Consider the following 22,470-nt stretch of genomic DNA (forward strand, 5'->3'; position numbering starts at 1 on the left):
CATTACAACACGGATTGACACATGCAGTGGATTTATTTGTCAGTAATTAAAAAAGACATTATACAATAACTATGGTGTAAGAGATTATTGTATAATCCCTTGTTCTCTTAATCTGTGCCAGCTGAAGGGGAAGAGTTTGCCTCATTCCTGACCTCCAGTTAGCTTATGGAACAGTTCCTCATCCAGTGTTTCATTGTGGTCTTTGGAGCGGGTTGACAGGAAGATGTAGCCCCCGATGTACTCGTGGATGCTTTTGCAGTCTGCGCTCAGGCATGTGAAGGCGATGGACACGTTCTGATCAAATTCAATTGCAACCTAAAGAAAATACATGTGGCAAGATCAGGAATGGAGATAAACTGCAGCATTTCTCTACCTGAGTTTGGGAGACAGAGTAAATGTGAGGGCACAGCTGGATCACAATTACTTTCTCTTCAAACCAAGCACTGTAAAACATTCTGTGTCTGCCGTATGTTGAGGGTCTTTGGCCGCTCGTTTCTTAATTTTCTACTCCAGCAGGGCCCTCTTGTGGTCAAAGGCCAGTTTAGACAGGCAACAAAACTGATTTTTACTGTTTTTTTTTTTTTTCCTAGTGGTGCACTGAGAACACTCAGAAGAGCAGGAATGGCAGCCCTGACTCTTTGCACTGAGCCAGTTATGTCACTGCAGTTTAGAGGATGCTGCATGAGCTAGGCTATACAGAGAGAGTTCAATGAGATTTCTCTGGACAGAGCGGTAACATAATGGGGTGGAATTTACCTTTGACTCTTTATATTTCATCCCACCAAAATCAAGGGCAACTTACAAAGAATAAGCCGCAGATCTTTTAGTTTTCTGAACTTTGACTACAAAACCCATTAAGAAAAAAGTTGGATTATTTTAGTATTTCACAACACTTTCAAAATCTTCTCATTGTGATGTTTAAAAAGATGTTCTGAAAGCATCCTCCCATGTCTTAAATGTAATGTCTGAATGCAGAGAGCTGTTCCAGTGTTACCTGGCGTATTTCCCAGTTCACATTCCACTGCTTCATGTTGGAGAACCTCCATGTTGTGATAGGGTCTCCTGTGGCTATATCTATTCTTATCAGCCTGTTGTAGGACACCCCAAGCACATCATCCTTCTTGCTTCCTTTAAACCTGAAAAAAAAAACACAACCAAACAACCTTTGAGCGGACTTAGTTTGCAATGATTTCTGTCTAAAGAAAAATTTCATTAACCTTCCTGCCAAAGTGCAAAAAATGTGGGAAAGTTTACAGCAGCCTGGGACTGAGGAGAGCTTGGGCCCTGCTTCAGGACAGTATTTGTTACAAAGCAAAGATGTAGGCTGGTGAATCGTGGCGTAAGATATAAGATGGCTGACGTCTTTCCAATTTATTGTTTTCTGTTAAATACTGTTCTGCAAAAGGCATGAATTTGATTCTATTTTTACAGGCAAAGCGTCAACAACATTTTTCCTTGCTTCACTTCAATAATGCTGAAACATGTTCTTGCATTTATCTCCACTTAAACGATACAAGCATATCAAAATATTTAATATTTTTTATTATGTACCACCATTAACTTATCAGAACAACTCAGTGTTAGCGAAATATGCATTTCTGAGTAGAAATCACATCGCAAAACATTTCAACATTTCAACTTTCTTCTAACTAGAGATGAAAAATAAATACAAAATGATCCAAACTTTTTGCAGACAGATTTCTGAGCTGGAAAAAGCTGGGAAAAGATGACTCAGGTAAAGAAACTACCTTCATCTGCACTCAGAAAAGTTGGAAAAAGTCTCCTGTGACTGCTGTTTGCATTTTCTATTATTTTGATTCTGTTTTTGAGCCTTCTGGCCTTAGATTAAGGTGGCCCTGAGGGAGACAGCGTGACCTGGACCACAACTGGTGCCTTATTTAATAACCTCCTGAGATACTGCCCGTTAGTTTGTAGAAATTCACCGCAGGGGATTTTGCCCATCCTATAAAATGCAGTTTATTTTACTTTTTAGACAGAACTAGTGCTGACAGATGGGGCAAACCTCTTCACGTTAGTAAATTAAATACCAACAGGGCACATTCCTGGGCACTGAACCCAAGTACCTGGTTGGTTCAACCGCTAGAAGAGTCCCAGGCGGAGTCCTGGCTGCAACCCAACCAAGCAGCACGCTCCCAAATAACTCCCGGGGATGGCTCAGGAGCTGGAACATAGAGCTTAGGTCTGTGTTCACTACCAGCTAACGCTGTACTGGTAGTTTGCATGGCACTGCCAGCTTTGGGGACAGCAGAGAGTTTAATGGTACAGATGTGGGCTGTTCTGTGCCAGCTGGACTCTGTGCCAGAGTATTTTTTCAACTTACTCAGTTTATACTGCAGGTGATTCCTGAGTAGCACTGAAAGAGGTGGAAAGAAATGAAGGAGGGTGCCTCCAAGCGTGGCTGTGCAAGCACTTCTCATTTGTTTGGTGTTTTGTCAAGAAAAAGGATGTGGGCCAGGTACCCTTGCAGAGCCATGCCATATTCAAGGCAAGCACCCAGGGAAAGTGCAGTGAGCACAGAAGGGTCCTTTCTTGTTCTGACTGCACTTCCAGATTAACCTAAAAGAGGGATCGTGTTCACTCTTTTCTTAATGAAATGCCAAAGCCACCACGCTCAGCAGGAAGCATGCTATCATACTCTGATGAGGAAGAGTGGGAGTGAATGAACATATTGCAAACCTGAGAACACCAGTAAGACTTGCATTTTCTTTTGCATATTAGCGAGTTCATGTCAAGAAGGGTTTAATCCTGCTGATAGATTGTTTCAGCCAAAGCCCAACAGATCTGTATGGAAGCAGACATAGTGGAGCCTTGCTCCAGGAATGGAACTGCTGAGTGCTACTGCTACAGAAAAAGCAGCAGCATGGAAGTTACTACAATTAAAAAAGGTCTGTAGGGAAAAAAGTACTAAGAGAATGTTTCCAGAACAGGGAATCAAAGAACTTCCTGAAAATCACTGACCGTGAACACGTTCGGGCAGCTTGACATTGCCGTAGCAGTGCGATTACCTTACAATGTAGTAGGACAAGCCAAACTCGGGGAGGGACTGCCATGCCTGAATAAAACGCATCTTGGCCTCCACTAGGGACATCTGGGACACATTCTGGTGAGCTTCCAGAATACGAGCAGCCAACTGGGAAACACAGGAAGAGAGAAAGATTGCAGTTGACTGGAGAACAAAAACATCCTTGCTTTCACTAAATCAAACAGTGTTCGGTGTGATGCCGTGTTCAGATACTGCATCACAGAGAGAGAGCACCTGGGGACGGATCCTGAGCTACGAGGGCAGAACAGCACAGGAAGACCTCGCTGTTTGTGGTTGTGCTGCACTGGGTCAAGCTCCAGCACGCCATAAAATGATCTTGTCCCTGCTTGCTGCCCACAGGCCCATTCTGTATCAGGAGCTTGCTGGGAAATGGGGATTTTCTGTCCATTTCCACTCCCCTCAGCCATGTCTCCAGAATTATTGGGGCAAGGACTTCCCTTGACACCTTGATTCATCTGCTGTGGTACTGCCAAGCCAGACTGCTGTGCCCAGCTAGTGTTACAGCGAGATCTGGCCCTTGGCTCACTGTTGGAGAAGGGGAAGGTCTGAATTGCACACATTGTAAAAATGCTCCGAATCCAGCTACCCTGCAGCAACAGGCTGCTCTCATTCAGTACCTGCCCCACCCCAGGCCAGAATTCTTTTAGACAGTTTGTTCTGGGTTCCTCCTTTGGAGGGAAGCGGGCCTGACCGTGCTTGCTTTGGGCAGACTCCATTGGCTGCAGCTGAGCTGAGCATCAGAACAATCCTGCTGGGGTGCTGAACACGCTGCACACACTGGGGAAATGGGCTCCCGCCGCCCTCCAGGTGGGCAGGTCATGCTCACAACCAAAGTGCTGTGAGGGAGGGAACGAGCTCAGCAAATCCTCAGGGCTCCTTGCTGAGGTACCTACCACTTGCTACTCGTTCAGGCATCCCAGAAGCGCACTGGGTGCCATGCACAGGCTGGATACCAATGTTTTTACGGTAACAAAAGTCCCCTTCCCTAGATAGCTGCTCTAGCTATGGAGTCATTTATCCAGTCCTGAAAGCAGGCTGTGGAATCTGCAGCAAACCCCTCTGAATCGGTGGCTCTGACGAGGAGATGGGATATTGGGGGAGATGCTGAGAGGCAGGTACCCTACTGCTTTGCCCTGCAGACTGCATCCTGAGGACAGCTGGGCTGAACTCTTGAATCGAAAGGACAAGGAATTAGGTAGAGAGGAAGGAGGGGCACCCAGGCCAGGAGGACAGGAAAATGTTGTTTAAGATGTGGGCAAAACCTTCCCTTCCTTAAAAACCTTCCTTGCTCACTCTGAAGAGACTTTGAGGGGCAGCACCATCAGGAAGAGACCACAAGTGACTTAGGAGGCAGTGTGGATGTAGGGGTACTTGGAAGAAGTGCTGAGAGACCTGTCCCTGTCTTCAGTTTAATTAAAGGCCTCTTGCTAAATATTCAAGGGACAAATGAGTATTGTGAGGTGATTCTAGTGTATGGCCAGGAATCCCTCCATAGTTTCCAAATGCTGCTTGGATCCTGTCTCCTCCCTAAGCAATCATCTGCCTGGTCTTCGGAACCACCCATCCCCAACCACAAAGCCACGCTCAGGATACCTGCTTGGACTTGTATTTTTTTGTGTAACGTAATGAGACGAAGCATTCTGGTTTCATATCTACGTTTTCCGGATCAGAGACAGCCTGGGGTGACATAGTCCAGTTCTTCATCTTTAGAAATGAAAGGATCTTGTGGACCTCAGGACGGTAAGAGCTATCAGCCATTGTTTTGCCTTTTGAGGCCAAAACACAAGCAGCCATCCACCGAGCATATTGATTCTCCTGCAACAAATACAATTGTTGGATATTTGTGGACAAACCGTATGTGAAGACTGCTGCTGCTCACCCATCTTTCAATGCGCAATAAAACCACACTGGAGTTACTCTGCTTAATTTCTGTGGATACGTAGTTACAATATCATTACTATTCTTCCCTGGCCGGGCTAGTTCCATCTACAGAATCTGCCTGCAGACCAGTTAGGTTTTAATGTTTGAAAGCCATTTATCTGGAAAGTGGTGTTATTCCTCTAAAAACATGCGTTCTTATAACATGCCAAAGAATGCACCATGTAAAGCTGAGTTTGGTGTGTCTGCAGCTACCGCTGACATCAGCTGCTATGTGCTATCACTGCTGCAGGTAATAGAAAAAAAAAATCAGTGTTTTATCCATTTGAGTATTTCAGGAAAACGGTCTGATGCATGAAGTTACTAGTTCACAGAAATAAATCCAATATTTTGGAATAAATTTGATGGAAATTTTATAGCATGACTACTTTCCACCTGACAAAGTGTTTTACACAATTTGGATTGATACATTTCAACACAAACAAAATAAATTGAAATTGAAAACAAATGGAAGATCCCTATTGCACTACTCTCATCTGAATGAAAAGTTCTAATTAAGAAAAAGGAAGAGAAAAAATCCCAAAGAAAAAATCCCAATCTTCTGAAACCACTGAGAAAAGTTATTGCAATTTCTTTTGACATTAGTGATAGTATGTTCTTTTGTTCTTTACAGCAGCTATGCTTGGAAACCGATCATAAAGATAGAATTAATACTCTTTTGTCCCCTAAGCCATTAAATATTTGTTAGACCCCCCTTTGCATCATTCCTAAGTTCTACTAAACATATAGATCGTAAACTCTCCGGAGCATCCTTATTTTTCTATACAAATTCTAGAGCAGGACAATGATTCTTCTAGACAATCTGCTAATAAATCAGGAATAGAAATTTTCCCTTGTCTCATTACTCACATTTTCGCATCTTAAATACAGTTCATTCATGCCATCAGCAACAGGAATTAGTAATTTGATTCCAAACTTCTTCGCTGCAACATTTACATCTGGTACAACTTCACATCCTAAACCACAGAGAATCAGAAAGAAATGGATGTATTTAGTTAGGATGTCGCTCACTTTAAGTACTGATTAATACCGAAAAGGAGTATGTAATGGTTGTTTTATTTTGAGATCAAGGGCCAAGACTTGGAAAAGTCAGGCCTAATGAAAGCATTTTGTTCTAGTTCACCGCCTGGACTGGCTTGCCAGGGTGATGAGCGCTCTGACCTCAGAGTGTTATTCAGTATGGAAGAGAAAAGATGCAATGCTCTCAAAACCTCAGCCTGATCTTAGGAAATGTTCAACACTTAAAATGGAGGATGAGATAGATAGGCACGCTTTGGAAATTTTACCCTAAATGACTTGAAAGCCTGGACTTTATTCTCAGAAGCAACTTAGTACTGAAAATGGGACAGAGGTAACGTCTACAACAGAGCAGGCCAGTTCAGGGACCCCAGGGAACTCTGAGGACCTGGCATTTTGTGTTGATGGTGCTACGTTAGGCCTGCTGGATTCAGCTGGAGTCAGGAAGCCTACAGTTCCCCTTGGTGTCAAGGAACACTGAGGCCGTGGGCTCCTCGGTGAGGTTCCAGTCACCCTGGCTAGTTTTACCATGCATTTATCTGACCTACTGAGGATGTGCAGATTGGTATGCAGAGCCATTTGTTCACAGGGGTCAATCTTCTTTCTATTTCAAGGGTTTCTTCTAGGATGAATCCTGGGCATCACTGGTTCCCTGATGCTGAACATATGATGTCCCTGCAGAAGCAGATGTAGATGGAGGCTATATATAATGCTGGCGTCTGCCCTGTTTCTCCTCCAGAAGCACCTAAAGCTGGTTGCAGCTGTGGAAATCCCCATGCATGAAACAAACAAGGCCTAGAGAAGGTCTTGGAGGTGACCCTGCACAGCAGTAGCTAGGTACAGCCTACAGCATTCTTGCCCATTGCATCGTCCATAATCCTCTGCCACCAATGTGCGTTTACCGAGGCCAGAGGTGAGCTCTGCCACTTAGCAGAGAGTAAAAACATTTGGCAGGAGAAGGATCCCACAGTGATCACATTCTCCCTGACTCGTCTTCAAGTGAACTCTGGGGTACACGCCATTTTACAAGCTGGGTCCAGATAATCTTGATTTGGGCTAAGCTATTGAATCCTTTCTGTTTAGGCTTCTTCTGCAGATGCAGTCTGCCTGCTTAGGAGTATCAGGAACTGAAAAAGTAGTTTCAGGACTAAATACTACTGTGCTTGCCTTCTTGTGCCTCGCTGGGATTTCTTGATCTATTCAATTCATGAGTGCAACAGAGAAAGGAAAGAAAGGAAAAAATTCCTACCTTTTAGGTTTAGTTTCTCAATCGGTTCTCCGTGTGAGGATTCTGTGTTTTTAAAGTAAGATACAGAAGTATCTTTAAAAACAAACCAGTATGGCTTGATAGATTTGATTGACAGCTTCCTGGGCCTGAAAGAAAAAAAGCAATCATGTTTGTTGTCACTGAAATGCACAAAGTGCTATGTCACACAAAAATGCAACAAAGACTCACAAAGATTCAGTGTATTTCAGGAGAGAAAACCAGAAGCGTTAGCACTGATTTAGTAGAGAAATACTTCACAACTACCTACGAAGATTGTTGGTATAGTTAAAAAAAGAATTCTACTGTCTACGTAGTAGTTTCCTTTAAATCTAAGGTGATGATACGAAGATTACACAGCTAGCTGAAAAACAGTGCTTTACTACCCCCTCCTGCCTTCTCCAGAGCCTTTCTAGAATTCCTAGTGTAGTCCTTTCCAGAAAATTATGGTTTTTATGTTTAAATTCCAAAAATAACATTGATTTTCAAAACTGCTAACTATTTTAGCTCTCAATTTTCCAATACAGGCAAAAAAAAAACTTTAAGAATAAGACTATTAGATTTTCTTGGACTAGAAAATATTTTCATATCCAAAAAAATTAATAAAAACTTCTTTGAAAGCTTCTAATCATTCTTTTTGGAAATAATATTGTAGTTCTCCACAGTATTATCACCCACGTGAAAGCAGTATTTACTAGTGTGCTATGTGGTGCACACTGAATATTTTTGAATAAGATCTCACTGTATAAATAGAGTATGACACGCAGAGCTCTGCATTTAGGTTTCTAATGAGGCCAATAATTTTAGTAAGAAAATGCTGTTCCTTTAAAGAAATGATGTACAACTTTCCAAATTTCTACAATGTGTTAGGTTTAGTAAGTGATTTACCATGTCTCTAGGAAATGTTTAATGGTGAAAAATAACTGCTGAATGCTTTTAAAGCAAGCTGCTCAGCTACTGGGGAAAAATCAACAAGCCATTGTTAGAGGCAAGTAACTGGTGGACCTTAAAAGGCTTAAATTCCCTTTCATCATAAGCTACCTTAGTCATTTGCATATCAAACACAAGTTCTTAGTAGGAAATTAATAATTCTTAACCGTTAACCACAGTTAACAATTTTCCTGTGCAATTTTAAGTTTGCTGACTATACGTATGACTTGTTAACAGAGCGAATCTAGTAAATATTAATGCAATGGATACCTTTTATCCTTCTAAAACCCTGAGACTGCTTTGCGGTGAAAAACACTGTAGACTTGAGATGTGTGCAGTCGTTTAAATAATCCTTATATCAGGATAATACAATGGGATCGTGGAACTATACTTTCCACAGTTAACGTATTTAGGTATCGCTGAGCTGGTTTACTATACTTTTAGTTCAATTTGAAACTTATTTTGATATTAGAAAAAACAGACGCCACATTTGGTGAGAAAGGGACAACTGGTTTGAAAAAATACCCAAGGTTGCTTTCAGAAATCCTTCACAGGGGGAGCTGAAATGTTTTTTTGTTTTTCATTGGCAAAAATGAATCAAAGTAACATATGACTGCAAACAAAATGGTAGACTCTCTTACTTAGAAACGATGACTGACGAGCACTAGGAAATCACAGAAATATAAAGAGCCTGGACCTTTAGCAAGCACAGATAAGGCTGCCCTACCACCTCAAAAGCTAGAAAGATGTGCTGAGAATCTGGCTCAGAAGCAGTAAGAGAAAGACTTGAAGAGGATGATATTAGGCTAGTTAGATCTGTCTGGTGTATTTACAACCTCAGGATCTACTGTTACGTTAGAGTGCAAAACTTAAGGGATCTCTTTTATGGTAAGCTTTTTGTTTTGTATGCTTTATTATTAGCTTTAGTAACTCACCTAACTAGCCTGAGATAATCAGCAAGTTTCGGGATGTCTGTGATGTCCTCCTATCAGGAACAATCAGGAATAATTTTAGTACAATACACTTTGTAATTCTCTGTTAACTCTGGTAAGAAATCAGGTAGGCTCATCACAGTCAATACATTAGACACAGCAAAAGCACTTGTGGGATGCAAAAGGACGTACCAAAATGTTACTTGTCTTTCCCCCTTCCAGTGCCACTTCCAGATTAGAAAGCGCAGCTTCTATTTCATCTACTTCTGATTCACCAGGGAAATTTTGCGTCTCTGATGATGATGATAACTTGCTTATGTGGTACTAAAATAAATCAAGAATCAGATGTGAATGGTCAAATGTACTTGAAATATGAGTCAAATGCCAATTGGCAACGTATAATGACAATATATGATGACAGGCTATTTGTCATCTGGGTCTTGGCAAAGTTCTATGCAAAGTTCTGCAACGTGGCACCTCTTAGAGGGAAACAGGTGAGCCAGGGAGGATTTGCAGTGCAGTTACCTACAGGAGTTTCCTGTTTCAATTGCCAGGATTTATGTTCCTTCACTCTAATCATCCTGTTCTGTGCTGCATGAGGCTGACTCTGCTAACGTTAACATCCTAGGGCTGTGACCCCTAAGTGCCATCTGTACTAGGTAGAAACTTGGCAGCAAGGTCTCTGGTGGTTGTGGTGGCAGGCTGTGACTTTTTGGCAGCTCCATTTACATTTAAAAGGAAGGGATTTATTAATAATAAACATTTGTGCCTTACTACCCACAGTCAGGGACCAGGCCACAGCAAATCACATTAAATGTATACGTACTCCATAGTGTATCTATCTTCACATTGCTATACAGTCGTGTGGTTTGTTTTGTTTTGTTCTTTGTGTTTTGCCTGTTGTGAGCATATGTAGTTACGTATTAGACTTTCAGGAAGAACACGTGAAAGGGTGGTAGCTGGTATGAGAAGCAACACTTCGTAGTAAACGCCTTCAGAACAGACTGGTATCCAAGTGATATCCCATGTACTACATCCTGGCACTGTTAGTAAATGGTTCTGTAAAGTGTATAATTATTCACTTTGAATAACGGCATGCTACTATTGAATCTTAGTTGGATGTTCTTATTGTTTCTCACTCCAATAGCAGATCCCCAGCCCCCGGAGAGCTGTTGGCCTGGGCTCTGTTGAAGTCCTGTCCTAGCTTGTGCCTGCCTCTGGAGAAAACAGGTTTTGCAGCTTGGATCAAGCTCAAGTACATGCCTGTAGTGCAGCAAAGATCAGCATTTCTTCCTCCGTGCAGTCAACTTCTTCCAACAGGATGGCCCAGCGGGCTTGCTCATATATTTGGTTTATCCGCACTGCGTCATACTGTAGCAAAAAAGCACAGCACTGGTCAGTAACGAGACAGATTGAACAGGATACGGGTTCATGATCAGCTGCAACTGATTGAGCATCAGGCTGAAGCCATAAAGGTTGTTTCCTTCCTTCCCCCACTTCTGTCCTGCTGTCCGTTCCTGTCCCTCTCTTGTACTAGCTCACATGATCGTATGTAGGCTCAGAGTGACTTGCTGATCCAACAGAAAATTAAGCAGGACTCCGTGGCTGAAGCAGAAGGGAAGATTAAGACATCCCTTTTTGTGGTAATAGGTTTTGGACTGGCTTAAACCAAATGTGAAACCACACTGAGAGTGAAATTAATGTGACACAGCTGACATGAATGTAGCATTCAATGGTTTGCTACTGTCAGAAGACAAATTCTTTTTGCTCTTGGCTTCTTTGGTTCCAGCTCTAGTCTTTCACTGGCTTGACATTTGTGAGATCCTGTTGTAAAATGCATTAACTTTCCATTTTTTGCATATGGATTGGATTTCATTCTGGTTAATAAGCCAAAGTGACTCATAGATGATCAAGCTTCAGAGCTGGCAGAAGGTGGCGGATGGGAGCATGATCTCTCTCTTTCAAAGGCTACTTAAATAGCTCACTGCTATCTTGGGTTATTTCATGGCTAGGGCAAAGAATGGAAATGTCTGGGCTGCAGAACTGCAGGCTCCTATTTGATCTTTAGCAGGGAAGGCATTTCACCCATAACATGCCACTTGAACTAGAAAATACCCTTCTGTTTATATGAGATGCCTGAAACGAAACAGATTTAGAGCAAATAACAATGTGAAGGCCAAATCCATCTGACATTTAAATTCTTGTTGATTTATACTGGTCAATGGTCACGCTTTAAATTTCTGTAAATGTACCACCCAGGCCTTAAAAATGCAGGCTTAACAAAACCACAGTGACTGACTTTTAGTGAAAATAAAGGCCAATAAGAGGCAACTTGAGAAAATGCAGTCTTGTTTTCAAATAGGACTCAAACACTTTTGTTGAGTGCTTCTGAGTGCTTGAGCACAGAAAAGCTGAACATTCAGTGAATGGCAGTGAAATGTAACTACCACTTTTAAGTCGATTTTCAAAAATAGGGCTTATACCTTTACATCACTTAGGATACTGTTGATTTACTTTTCCCCTTAGTTTGTCATGTTAAACGTGAAGCAGAAAGTGAACTACCCCCTCTGGATACTGTTTCTGGTGCTCTTCAGATCTCATCTTTATACTTAAGATCTTATCTCAGGTAAGGAATGGTGATTCAACATCCAGAGGGGAAAAGTGCAGTCTTAGCTATGGGGAAGAATTAGAATTTGATCTCTGAAGGGCCTGTAACAAATCCTCACTAAAATTCTATATCCTTATGCTACAGATCCTTGACATGAAAGCAGGCAGACAGTGAGCAACTATAAAAACGAAGCTCTTACTTTTGGGTTCAAATCAAAGAAAGTGTAATATTTAAAGCGTAGAAGAAGCTGATCATCCTCCAGAATGCCTTGTTCCATAAGTGATCGGGATGAATCTAGCCAGCTGCAGAAAAAAAAACACCCACAAAATCATTTGTACAGGAAAAGCTATCACATCTGCAGTGTTCTAATGTAATTGTGAAACAGAAATGGGGATGAACAGCTCTAATTCCTGCAAGTCTGGGAAAAATTCACATAATTGGAGAAAGAGGAACATTCACATGGATTTCCAACTTTTACTGTACAAACACAATACCTAAAATCTTTCAGTTCTTGTTCTCCAGCGCTATTCAGAACATCAGGAATAGAAGACAGAAACTGAGCAGTAAATAGCTACAGGGTGACCTGTGCTAGCAAGATTCTTTCTAATTGCTCTCCAGAAATAGGATGTTAATTTAACTTCCCATGTATCATTAGAGCTCTTGCTTTTCACTTCAGTATTTGCTGTTTTATAATTCCAGCTACTTTTGTCTTTTAGTGAAATTCAGTGACAATGTTAAAGTTACTGTTAAATGCTCCATAGACCTGAAAGATGGCAGTCTGTATTTCAGTCCCAGAGACGATCCTCTTAAAAGCCTTCATCACTAAACCCCTAGCGTTCTGTATTCTTCTATAGTGTTCAATAAGTTGCACTTGTTTGTGCATAATTCAGTTTGCTATCCAAACTGTCCTTTAGCTTTGCCCACAATGCTACTCACTTCACTGGATCTGTCTTCATTTAACAACAGAATTTAGTCCAGAGCCTGCACAATTACATCATTCATCACTTCAAAACAAAATTGTCTAACCAAGACTGCTGAAAAAAGGAAAAAACATCAAAAAGAGTCTAAGTATTTCCAAAAAACACCCACCTAGATCAAAGCATGTTTTTAAGCATCAATATATCCATCTATCACGGTTTTGTTTTCAAGTTCTGGTCTGCACTTAAAAGCTGGATGAATGCCACCCCTGTTCAGCCAGCTTACGAAGAACTCAGAGAGGCTTCTTACCCTGCATTGAGTCTGGCTTTGTCAGCTAGCGTCCGAGGCTGGTACATCTCTGCTAGTGTTTCTGGAGAACAGATGGGATGACTGAAGGCGAGGATGTTGCAGTTCTGCTCAGTCAAGGGACTGTCGCTGAACCAAGTGATTGTAGAAGAAGCTGGTGTCCCACTGATGGGATCATAGGTGGGCGTCATGGTTTTACTATACAAACCTGGACTTGCTGCAAGTTAAAACAGTAAAGTCTTATTCCACAGAATAAGACTTCAGACTTATAGGTAGTTTACCACTTTCCATTTATGTTTTCAAAAAGCTGCAGGACATCCTTTGTGCAGGGCCACAGCTGATCACCTGTTTTCTGGTATGGCCTTTCACACAACAATGGAAGGGAAAACATTTAAAAAACAAGAGAAAAATATTGATGTATCGGGGATTTCAGTAACTTCTTGAAGCTACTAATTTCAACTCAGCAGTGTCTCTGACCATCATCCTACATTAAACTGTTCTCCTTGTTTTTAATTGCATAATGAAGAATTTCTTCCTCTTTTTGACTTTTAGTTTGAAGAATAAAGTCATTCTAGTTTTTACCTGATAATCCAGAGCTCACTGGAGAGTTGCACAAGTTTAAAATATCTTCTGTAACTGGTTCTTTGTTGTTCTTGTCTTTTTTCTTCTTCTTTCTAATTGCATCTTCTGACTGCTTCAGCAAAGAGAGTTCTTCTGACCGTCTGATATCTACAATGGCAATTTGGGAAGTAAAGTAAGATGAAACATTTGAAACTTACAAGATTACACCCAAAAAACCCCATGATTTGTAACAGCATTTGGGGAAGCTCCATGTTGCAGTCTGAACCTTATTTTTAGGAATCCGAAAGGAGTACCCACGGAAAATCCGGTCATTTGATGACAAGGCCAAAGACTTTGGGCTCTGAAAGTGAGTTTTGCCACGATTTAAGCCTCTTTTGTAGCAAACATCATTGTATTTTAGGATGGGAAAAATTCTTCCTAAGGGCTATGCAATCACCTTTGAGTGTAATAATCTCAATGAAATGCCTGACTTATTCATATGCAAGAATGGAAATGGAACCACTGTATTTGAAGTTCATGCCGTTTATTTTTCAGTTAAGAATTTTGTGTTTCCCCTAAAAGATTCTGTCTTGGCAGTACACTTTTCACTGCTGCACTGCTGGTTCAGACATGTATTGTCAATTGCAAATCAGAAAAATCTGCAAAAATATTTGTATCTTGGAGCAAGCAAAGACATTTCTGATGCTGTTCACTCCTGAGAAAAGTTACAGGGTCCTTGTACTAACACAGTCTGAAAGTACAACTATTTAATTCAACCTAATGTCAGTTGAACAATTATGGCATTATTTTTATCAGAGCTATTAAATGTAATCAAGACATACTATCCTTTCCACAACCCACTGCTAAAGGATGAAATTGAAAGCTACATTGTGGTCAGTGTATCTTGAAATTCCTTCTGAAGATGAATGTGTTGATGGGCTAAGCTTTGAAGATCTAAAGGAAAATGAGTATCAGGTGTGCCCTAAAATCAAAAGACTCTGAAGATGCCTTGCAGACTCAACTTATTCCTATTGATCATGGGCACACAGGTCTGGCATGCTGCAAAACCTCATTTCTGCTTTGGTGCTCCATCCTGGGAAAGAGCTGCAACACATCCACAGGCTTTTATAAGGTAGCTAGGTGTGCCCTGACCCAAAGAGGTTTATGACAGTTCTGAACACTCAAAACATGCTCCCTCTAAAGTAAATACATGTTTACTTTAGAACACATATTCACATATTTACATGAATACATATTCAACCAAGTTGAATATCATCTTACTGACATTGGTGCAGATAGGTGATAAATCAGTTGGCATCAGTAAGATTGCCTATGCTGAAAGATGCTGCAGGAGATTGATAAGCTCGAGCTCTTACTCAGTGGCATAAAATAAGCTGGATTCAGTCCAGACATCTCTACAAAACCATCAAAAGGGCTTTGATTATCCAGTCTCCCTGCGGCTCATGGGAAGCATTACTGATAATTCTTCATCAGAGTTATCACAGTGACGGAGAAACACTGACATGCACTGGATACTAAAAACAACAGCAAAAAAAAATCTTTGTCTTTTCATCCCAGGTCAACCCGATCAAATTCTTCCTTGAGCTAAAAGGGGAGTAAGGACTTCACATCAAAACAAAGTCACCTAATAAAATGCTCCAATGTAGCTGCCAGAGGGGATTTAGCTTTACTTACTGAGGATTTTGCAGATGTCACTGACAGCTTTGAACACCACAGAAGAAAAGCTGACTTTCAGTCTCACGGTCTTCATGTTTGGCAAGCGAAGCCGCAGCATTTTGTGCTGAGTAGTAAAGAGCAGCTTAGCGTCTGCCTGCACCCCACATTTATCAAGAGTCCAGTGGGTTTTCAGAAGCCAGCATTTTTTTTGCTCCCACCAAAGAGCATAGTCTGACCAATCTTGTGTCATTTCTAGGAAAAAAAAAAAAAGGCTATTAATACATTACATAGCAAATATGCTAAAAAATCAGCTTTGGAAACAGCACTCTGCACATAGAATTTATTTACATTAAAGTAGTGACTACAGTTCCTCAGATCTAGACCCCATCTGCTGAACACTTGTGGCAGTTGCTGGGATTTAACTGTTCTAACCCAGACGGTGATTGTCACATTGCCTTTATCTTGCAGGTATCCACAGGGAAAGCACATCTCCCAAATCCTTGAAGTCTCGGTGATACACAGCCAAGGGCTGTTCCAGGAAAGACATGGTAATTCAGCTCTTCTCTGTGGCTGCACCGTTAGACTGAGAAGGATGGCAACATACTTTAAGTAATCAAGGAAGAGAATTATTAAGTTGGGAGTAAGCCCTGTAACAATCAGGAAAGGGTTAACAAGCTCTAATAAATAAGATGACCTTCTCTATCACACAAGATGCAGAAACTTGCAACAGAGGTAGAAGCTTGTAAGGGAGGTAGAACGAATAAGATGCAATATGGTACAGGTAATCCTTTAATGGTCTGTGCAGACGGGCAGGCTGGTGTGACTGACCAGGGACTGACAAGAGTTGCCTACAGAAGCTTCTCAGAAAAACAGATAGGCTGCAAAGAGATGACTGTCTTATTTCACTGATTTCGACTTGCCTGTGTTTTGATGAAGTAAAAATGGGAATTCTGTACTTTGAAAACTTGCAGATAGAGAAGCGCTTGCGAGTCAAGAACAGATGGAAGACTTTGTTCATGTGCTACACAAATAACTTTGGAGGGAAGAGAGCAGTGTCTTTTGTCTGATGACTCTTGGGCACTAAGTATCCTGACCTGAAAGGTATAAAACCTTGGCTAGATCAGCTTGAAGAGTACACACATAAGGAAGGATATGAAACATTGCTGCTTACAGTTCTGTGAGGAATTCCAAAATTAAATGACTTCCAGATACCAACGATGTGTATTGTCAGCTAAAGTTTGTGTCATCTTGGTTAAGTCATTTCGGTCTTCTGAGCCATTTCTTGTTCCTCCTCACCAGCTCGCCCAGGCAGAGCGTTCCTCCGTGTCTATAGCACAGTAGAGCCCTGTCCTGTCTTGGAATTTCTTGGGAAAATTGTCTCTCAAGAGAAGTGTTGGTGCAAATCACTTAGTTAAAGATTTGCTTTAACTATTATTTAAAATAGAAAGCTTTTTGCACTAATTGAGTACACTAGCTTCTTCTAGTTACAAAAATGCTGTGAAAAGTTAGCATCATGACACAGTGAAACTCAGGCTACCTTTGCTATGCTGGCTGAATCATGTGTTTAAGTAAATGGAGAAGTCAATAGAAATGTATCTTGCTTTTTAGATTTTCTTCATCACAGATTTCCTACCTGCTCTTACGCTGGGAAAGGGATCCCTTAATAAAATCACTATCTCCAACTGGAGTTTTTCCATTACAAACGATTGTTGTGTACAAATGTCCTTCCATTGAATAGGAGACTTCTGAAAAAAATATCTTGTGTCTCCCTTTTGTTTCTGTCAAACCCCATGTTTCAAAACAAAAAATTTCATCTGGCAGTAAGAGCTCTGAAATTCTTGAGTTGCTGAGTTTAAATTTCTTAAGACTTTTGCTGAGGGGTTTTCTTATAGTTCAGTTTTTCTTTTCTTGTTTGTAAAAAGTCAAGCCATGTAAAAAAGACTAAAGTTTCAAGGAGGCTCTTTTTTGACGGATAGTTTTTTGTTGCCATAGATCTCGTATTTCTAGAGCAGCGGGTAGAAACTCAAAGCTCGTGGCACTCCCATTTGATGAGTCTAGTCTAGCAAAAGTGTTCATTTCTGTATGAACTTGGTGATCGAAGACTTCTAGGTATAGATTTCCAGGAAAAAAAAAAAAAAAGAATAGCACTTGAAGAATGCATTGCATATGGGACCCTGTGACATTGGTGTAATGATCAAATGCCGTACTACCTTGTCTGTATCTAGCATTCTGCAGTGTCAGAGTACAGATGATTATTTTGGGAGGAGGCTCCATTTGGTGGCTTTGAGTTAAAGAAACTTTGATTCCCTGGTTGCCTGTAGGGCTGATGTACTCTGACTGTACACATGGCGTTTAACTTTTCATCTCCTTACAATTTTGACTCAGCCAGTCTCTGCTCTGAGCGGCTGTTCCCTACTGGATATATGAAATGGATAATGTAGCTCAGATTTTCGGTAGGGTACTACTATAGCACAGTAAACTATCTTTCTAAACGCACTTGTAACAACTAATCCTTTCTCTGTGATGGCTACAGATGGATAAACCAGGTATCAGCTACTGGTATTGCCCTCAAACTAGCCACCTAGAAAGTCTATCTGGAATGGGAGCTGAACAGTTACTGTATTTGTCTAACTGAAAGAAAAAAACCACCAAAGTTTTGTGTGCATTATGATAGTATAGGGGCTCTAATCACAAACCGGGGTTATGTCCACATGAAAAGCAATCCTAAGCCTGCAGCACCTACGTGCTGGGTGTACTGTTTCTAAGACATAAGTGAGGCAGTGCCATTTCTAAATGTGTTGAAGCCTTTTTGTAGAGGGAAAGCTGCATGTTTTATTTTAATAATACTGTGTAGATGAAACAGGTCTTTACTCACCGATTTGCTCTACTAATTTCAGCATCACTCCTCCAATGTGAAGGTCGCCTGTGACCTGTAGCGTAAATTCTTTCTGCTTCTCTTCATTCTGGTGATCAACTGACACCAAGAGCTCCCAGGAGTTAGACCCATATGCACCCAAGGAAGTCATTTTCCAAAGATCTGTGTAAGCTCTGCAAAAACAAATACAAACAAAAGGGATATATATATGCTTTTACTCTATACTTTGAAGCCAATGCATGTTGTTTTCTCTCCAGTCTCAAAGCACATCCATGCTGCCAAGACTTCACAACAGCCTTGGCAGGACTTCTGATGTGTTACCTTGTTACCTCTGAACTAGACTCTGTTCTTGTGATTACTGTTACAAGACAGGCATGCAGGATTTTTTTTTTTTTTTTTTAATTCTGGATGTATTTTTTTCCCTAAATCAAGCATCTCCTGTTGGGTAGAGAAAGCCCAGTTTCACCCAGGTTTCCCCACTCTGCAATGTGAATCAGTCAGTCAGGACACTGTAACGCCTGCAGCTGTGGGTGGGATCTGTTTTTGCAATCTATCCAGTGAACAGAAGAATTTCCTTGACTTGTACGCTTATAATTGTAATTTTCACTGTAAATGGAAGTTTATACTTGCAGCAAAAGGCAGATGAGTTCTGCTAGCTTGATCCCATGAGACCAAAACCAGAACAGTTTTACTTCTTTGGGTAGACACGAAGGGGGAGACAAGTAACTGCAATGTGTCTCTGCCAGCAACATCAAGGCACGTAACGGCAGTTCCAGCTGACTGTCTGCTTGCCCAGGGATGTAAGCACCTATCCTGTCTCGGCACATATCACCTGAGATCCCACCAGGCTCCTGCCAGGACAAGTAAACAGCAATTGTGCCAAGCCAAACTAGAGAGGATGCTCAAAGTAGAAGCTCTGGTTGTGATCAGTAGAGTTCTGTGAATTACTGAAGCAGGAGGTAGGCATCTCTGTAGGTATACAGTGACTGATGCTGCAGGAAGGATTTGGGATATTTGAGCACTGAAAGAAGACACCAGATCAGCTCTCAGTGTCTGGTCAAACCAAACCCTAAGAAACTCACTTTTGCAGTGCAAGCTTAGGCAATGAAGTGGGTGACTTCCACTTACTAGAGACTTTCAACAGCATCTGAGAACCCAAGTCACAGACACCCTGGTCTTTGGCACAGTACAGACTGCTTGAACATGAAAAATAACTATGTTATATCCCCTCTAGCATTCTTTGTAAACGACTCAATGTTGACAGACGTTTGCAGGTCTTTTAAAAAAGTAGTAAGTTATGTCAAAACAGAAAGTCAAGGACCATTCCCATACGCAAGGAATGACAGAAGAGGTGATGACCCTTTCTAGGACTGACCACAGAGCAGACTAGATTAGGTTATGTGAACATAAAATGAAACTAGGGGTTAAGGACCTCATGCCTAGAAACAGGGTTTTCTAGTTTTCAGTCCACCTATGCACCAAATTTAATGTAATTATGAAACTTTACGTTACCGATTAGATAACAGAAGAGGGATTTGGGCCAAAAGATACTACTTGAGAGCAAAGCCCAGTTCAATGTTCAGAGGTTCCCTTCCAGAGGCTCAACAGCCAGCCTGTTACAGCTTAATCTTCCCCAAACTTTCAAATGTTATTAGTGCTTCTTAACTTCCTACAGCTTAAGAATTTCAATAGGAAGACTTCTGGTATTTTGTTAAATTATGGATCATTCAGTATTTTTATTGTGGAGTAAGCTGTAACGTCATCTAACCATTTCAGTCAAGTTCTTTGAAAAGCTGTTCTCAGAATACTGCAGACTTGGTTCCTTGAACTCCTTTGGATCAGGGCCACGGCTGTTGTCAACCCTATTGCTACAAAATTGGGTATCAAAGGAATAATACAGGTATGGTGGTAACAACAGTCTACTAATAAGGAAAAATGATTCCAAACCTAAAGGCAATGAAAGTGTGTGCGTATGTGTTAAAGATTCAACTGAGGCAAAAAAAAATGAAGAGCAACAGAAATGAAACAATCTGTCCAGCTCAAAACCATCCCTTTAGGGGGAAAATCACCTTACCACTGAGTTTTGCTCTAGGAGTGCTGGTAATCTGAATGTCTAAAATCCTGACAACTTACAATAGAGCTCCAACAAAAACAACAGAGGACTCCAAAAGGCCAATTTACACCGAGGAACAAACGTGGTTCCTATGTTCTCGCATGTGCCAGCCTACACCTTCTCACCAAATAGTTGCTCAACTAACAAGGGCTGGTACTTATCCAAAAAGCCTGTTTTTTCTTGGTAGATAAAGACATTGTGTTGTACACTGGAAAAAACTACGGCTGTACTGCCTCAGGGATGGAGCTGGGATTTTGAATTTGTGCTGCTGTGCACCATGTGGATTTACTGTGGTGTGCTTTAGACCAAGGGGTCGTGGAGGGCAAGGGCTGTGCCTCTCTTGAAGGCTCAGTGCCCAGGAGGCAGAGCTGCTGAGGCGGTACAAGGGCAGCACAACTTGTAGAGGTCAGTTGTTATTACTCTTTAAGCACAGCAAAACAAAAACCCTGGCTTTAAGAAAGTCAGAATGCCACCAGTCACTCCTAAGCATCAATAACCGCATAAAAAAAATAAAAAAATCTATAGCTGGTTAAGCATGAAAACATGTGCATGCGATTTCACTTTGAGAGCACATGTATGAAATCTAGCAGAACGATACCTGTGTCTGCACTTCACCACAAGGCAGTATCATTATTTAGTATCTCCTCTGTCCTCGTGTCAGCAAAATCACCTGAGTACATTTTTTCTCTTCTTCTTCGGTTTCCCTCGTGGATACAATTCTGCGTACAAATGCCTGTGCTGACAGGGGTGAAAGCGAGCAGCCCAAGGCGTGGGCGAAGCTCTCTTCGACACCGCTGGCTCGCAGGGCTCGGAAAGCCACAGGCCTGGCACCGCCACTTGTGGCCCTTGGGCATTCCCCAAAACTGCTCCTGGCCCCGCTTCCTCTTCAGAAGCAGGGCTTTCAGTCTGCTGCTCAAACACCACCAGCACCCAGCCTCTCAGAGGGCACCGCACAAACACCGCCTCGGCTTGAAAGAGGCAACAAGGACAAGGAACCGCGGTGCATTAAAAGCTAAAAACACCAAGCTGCCAGGGCACGCCGCACGCCTGCAGACCCTCCGGCCAAGCGTGGAGCTGCGGGGCTGGCACCGGGACATCCCTGAGGTGCCTCTGCTCGGGGGATCTGCAGGGCAGCTCTGCCCAAACTGCAGCCCTTACAGCCCCCGGGGTCACACTGAGCACGGGAACAGAGGAGGGTGCCAGGGTGTGAGGGCAGGAAAGGGCTCGCCGCGGGGAGAAACCGCCGGGGCTGGCGGCGCCTCGGGGCGGTTGTGGGGCAGGCGGCACTGCGGCTGCTGCCAGGAGAGGAGAAGGAATAAATCGGCACCAGGGCGGGCCCGGGCCTGTGAGGAAGTGCCGGGAGGGATAAGGACAGCAGCCTGCCCGCTGGCCCCGCGTGTGTCTGCCCGTGCCCCTGACCCTGCCCCTGCCCCTGCCCCTGCCCCTGCCCCTGCCCCTGCCCCTGCCCGTGTCCGTGTCCCAGCCCCAGCCCCAGCCCCAGCCCCTCACTCACCTCTCGCTCCGAGCCGGGCCGTCCCTGGCCTCCCGCCCGGTTCCTGCGCCCTTCGCCTGTACCTGGCAGCTCGGGAAGGGAGGAGGAGGAGGAAGGGAAACAGGAGGAGGAGCAGCGCGATGCCCAGCCCTGCCCCGCACCGCACCGCACCGCACCGCACGCCCGGGGGCTGCGCTGCTGAGGGAGCGGCCCCGCTCCGCCCCTCGGCCGCAGCAGGCAGCACAGGGCTGGGGAGCCGCGCCTCGCTGCTTTGCCCTTCCCTTCCCTTCCTTCCCTTCCCTTTGCTCCGCTCCTGCCGCCGGGAGGGTGAGGAGGAGCCGGGGAGCGCCGCCCTGCCCTGCCCTGCCCTGCGCTGCCCTCCTGGCTGAGGAGCCTGCGGGTCGGCGAGGGGGGCGCGGGGCCGGGTGCTGTCTGTGGGGTGAGGGCTGATCGTGTGCTGAGAACACCAGGGAAACCCACCCAAACGCCCAGCTCAGCCCCTCGCACCTCAGCCAACGAAGTACAAGCGATAGGCACACAGCTGTGGCCATAACTGGGCTCCGCCGACTGGTTTTGGTCACTGTGCTTTGGGTGCTCAGCTTGCTAACGCACCCCAAGTGCTTGCGCTTGAGTGGGGCCACGGCGGGCCAAGGGCTGGACACATCAGGAGCAGTCTGGGCAAAGCACAAAATGTCCCTGCTGGTAGAGGGGGCTGCACCGTGAGGAGAGGCTGCCACGGGGAAGGTGGTAGATAGCCTCCAGAACAAAGAGCAGA

At 43.1% G+C, this 22,470-nt stretch overlaps 1 protein-coding gene across 1 annotated transcript; it reads right to left on the reverse strand.

Annotated features, from left to right (window-relative positions):
- Positions 1–14: 14 nt before the first annotated feature.
- On the reverse strand, positions 15–22,261 carry FERMT1 (FERM domain containing kindlin 1). The gene is made up of 15 exons (XM_038177694.2): positions 21,717–22,261; positions 18,091–18,263; positions 15,234–15,467; positions 13,560–13,706; positions 12,981–13,194; positions 11,953–12,055; positions 10,409–10,516; positions 9,338–9,469; positions 9,149–9,198; positions 7,269–7,393; positions 5,852–5,958; positions 4,658–4,879; positions 3,027–3,151; positions 995–1,136; positions 15–315 (listed from the first exon to the last, which is right to left on the reverse strand). Exons 1-15 carry the CDS (start codon positions 22,244–22,246, stop codon positions 142–144), a joined length of 2,586 nt encoding a protein of 861 aa, XP_038033622.2. The 5' UTR covers positions 22,247–22,261; the 3' UTR covers positions 15–141.
- Positions 22,262–22,470: the final 209 nt, after the last annotated feature.

The sequence above is a fragment of the Anas platyrhynchos genome, chromosome 3, assembly GCF_047663525.1.
Source record: "Anas platyrhynchos isolate ZD024472 breed Pekin duck chromosome 3, IASCAAS_PekinDuck_T2T, whole genome shotgun sequence".
NCBI lineage: Eukaryota > Metazoa > Chordata > Aves > Anseriformes > Anatidae > Anas > Anas platyrhynchos.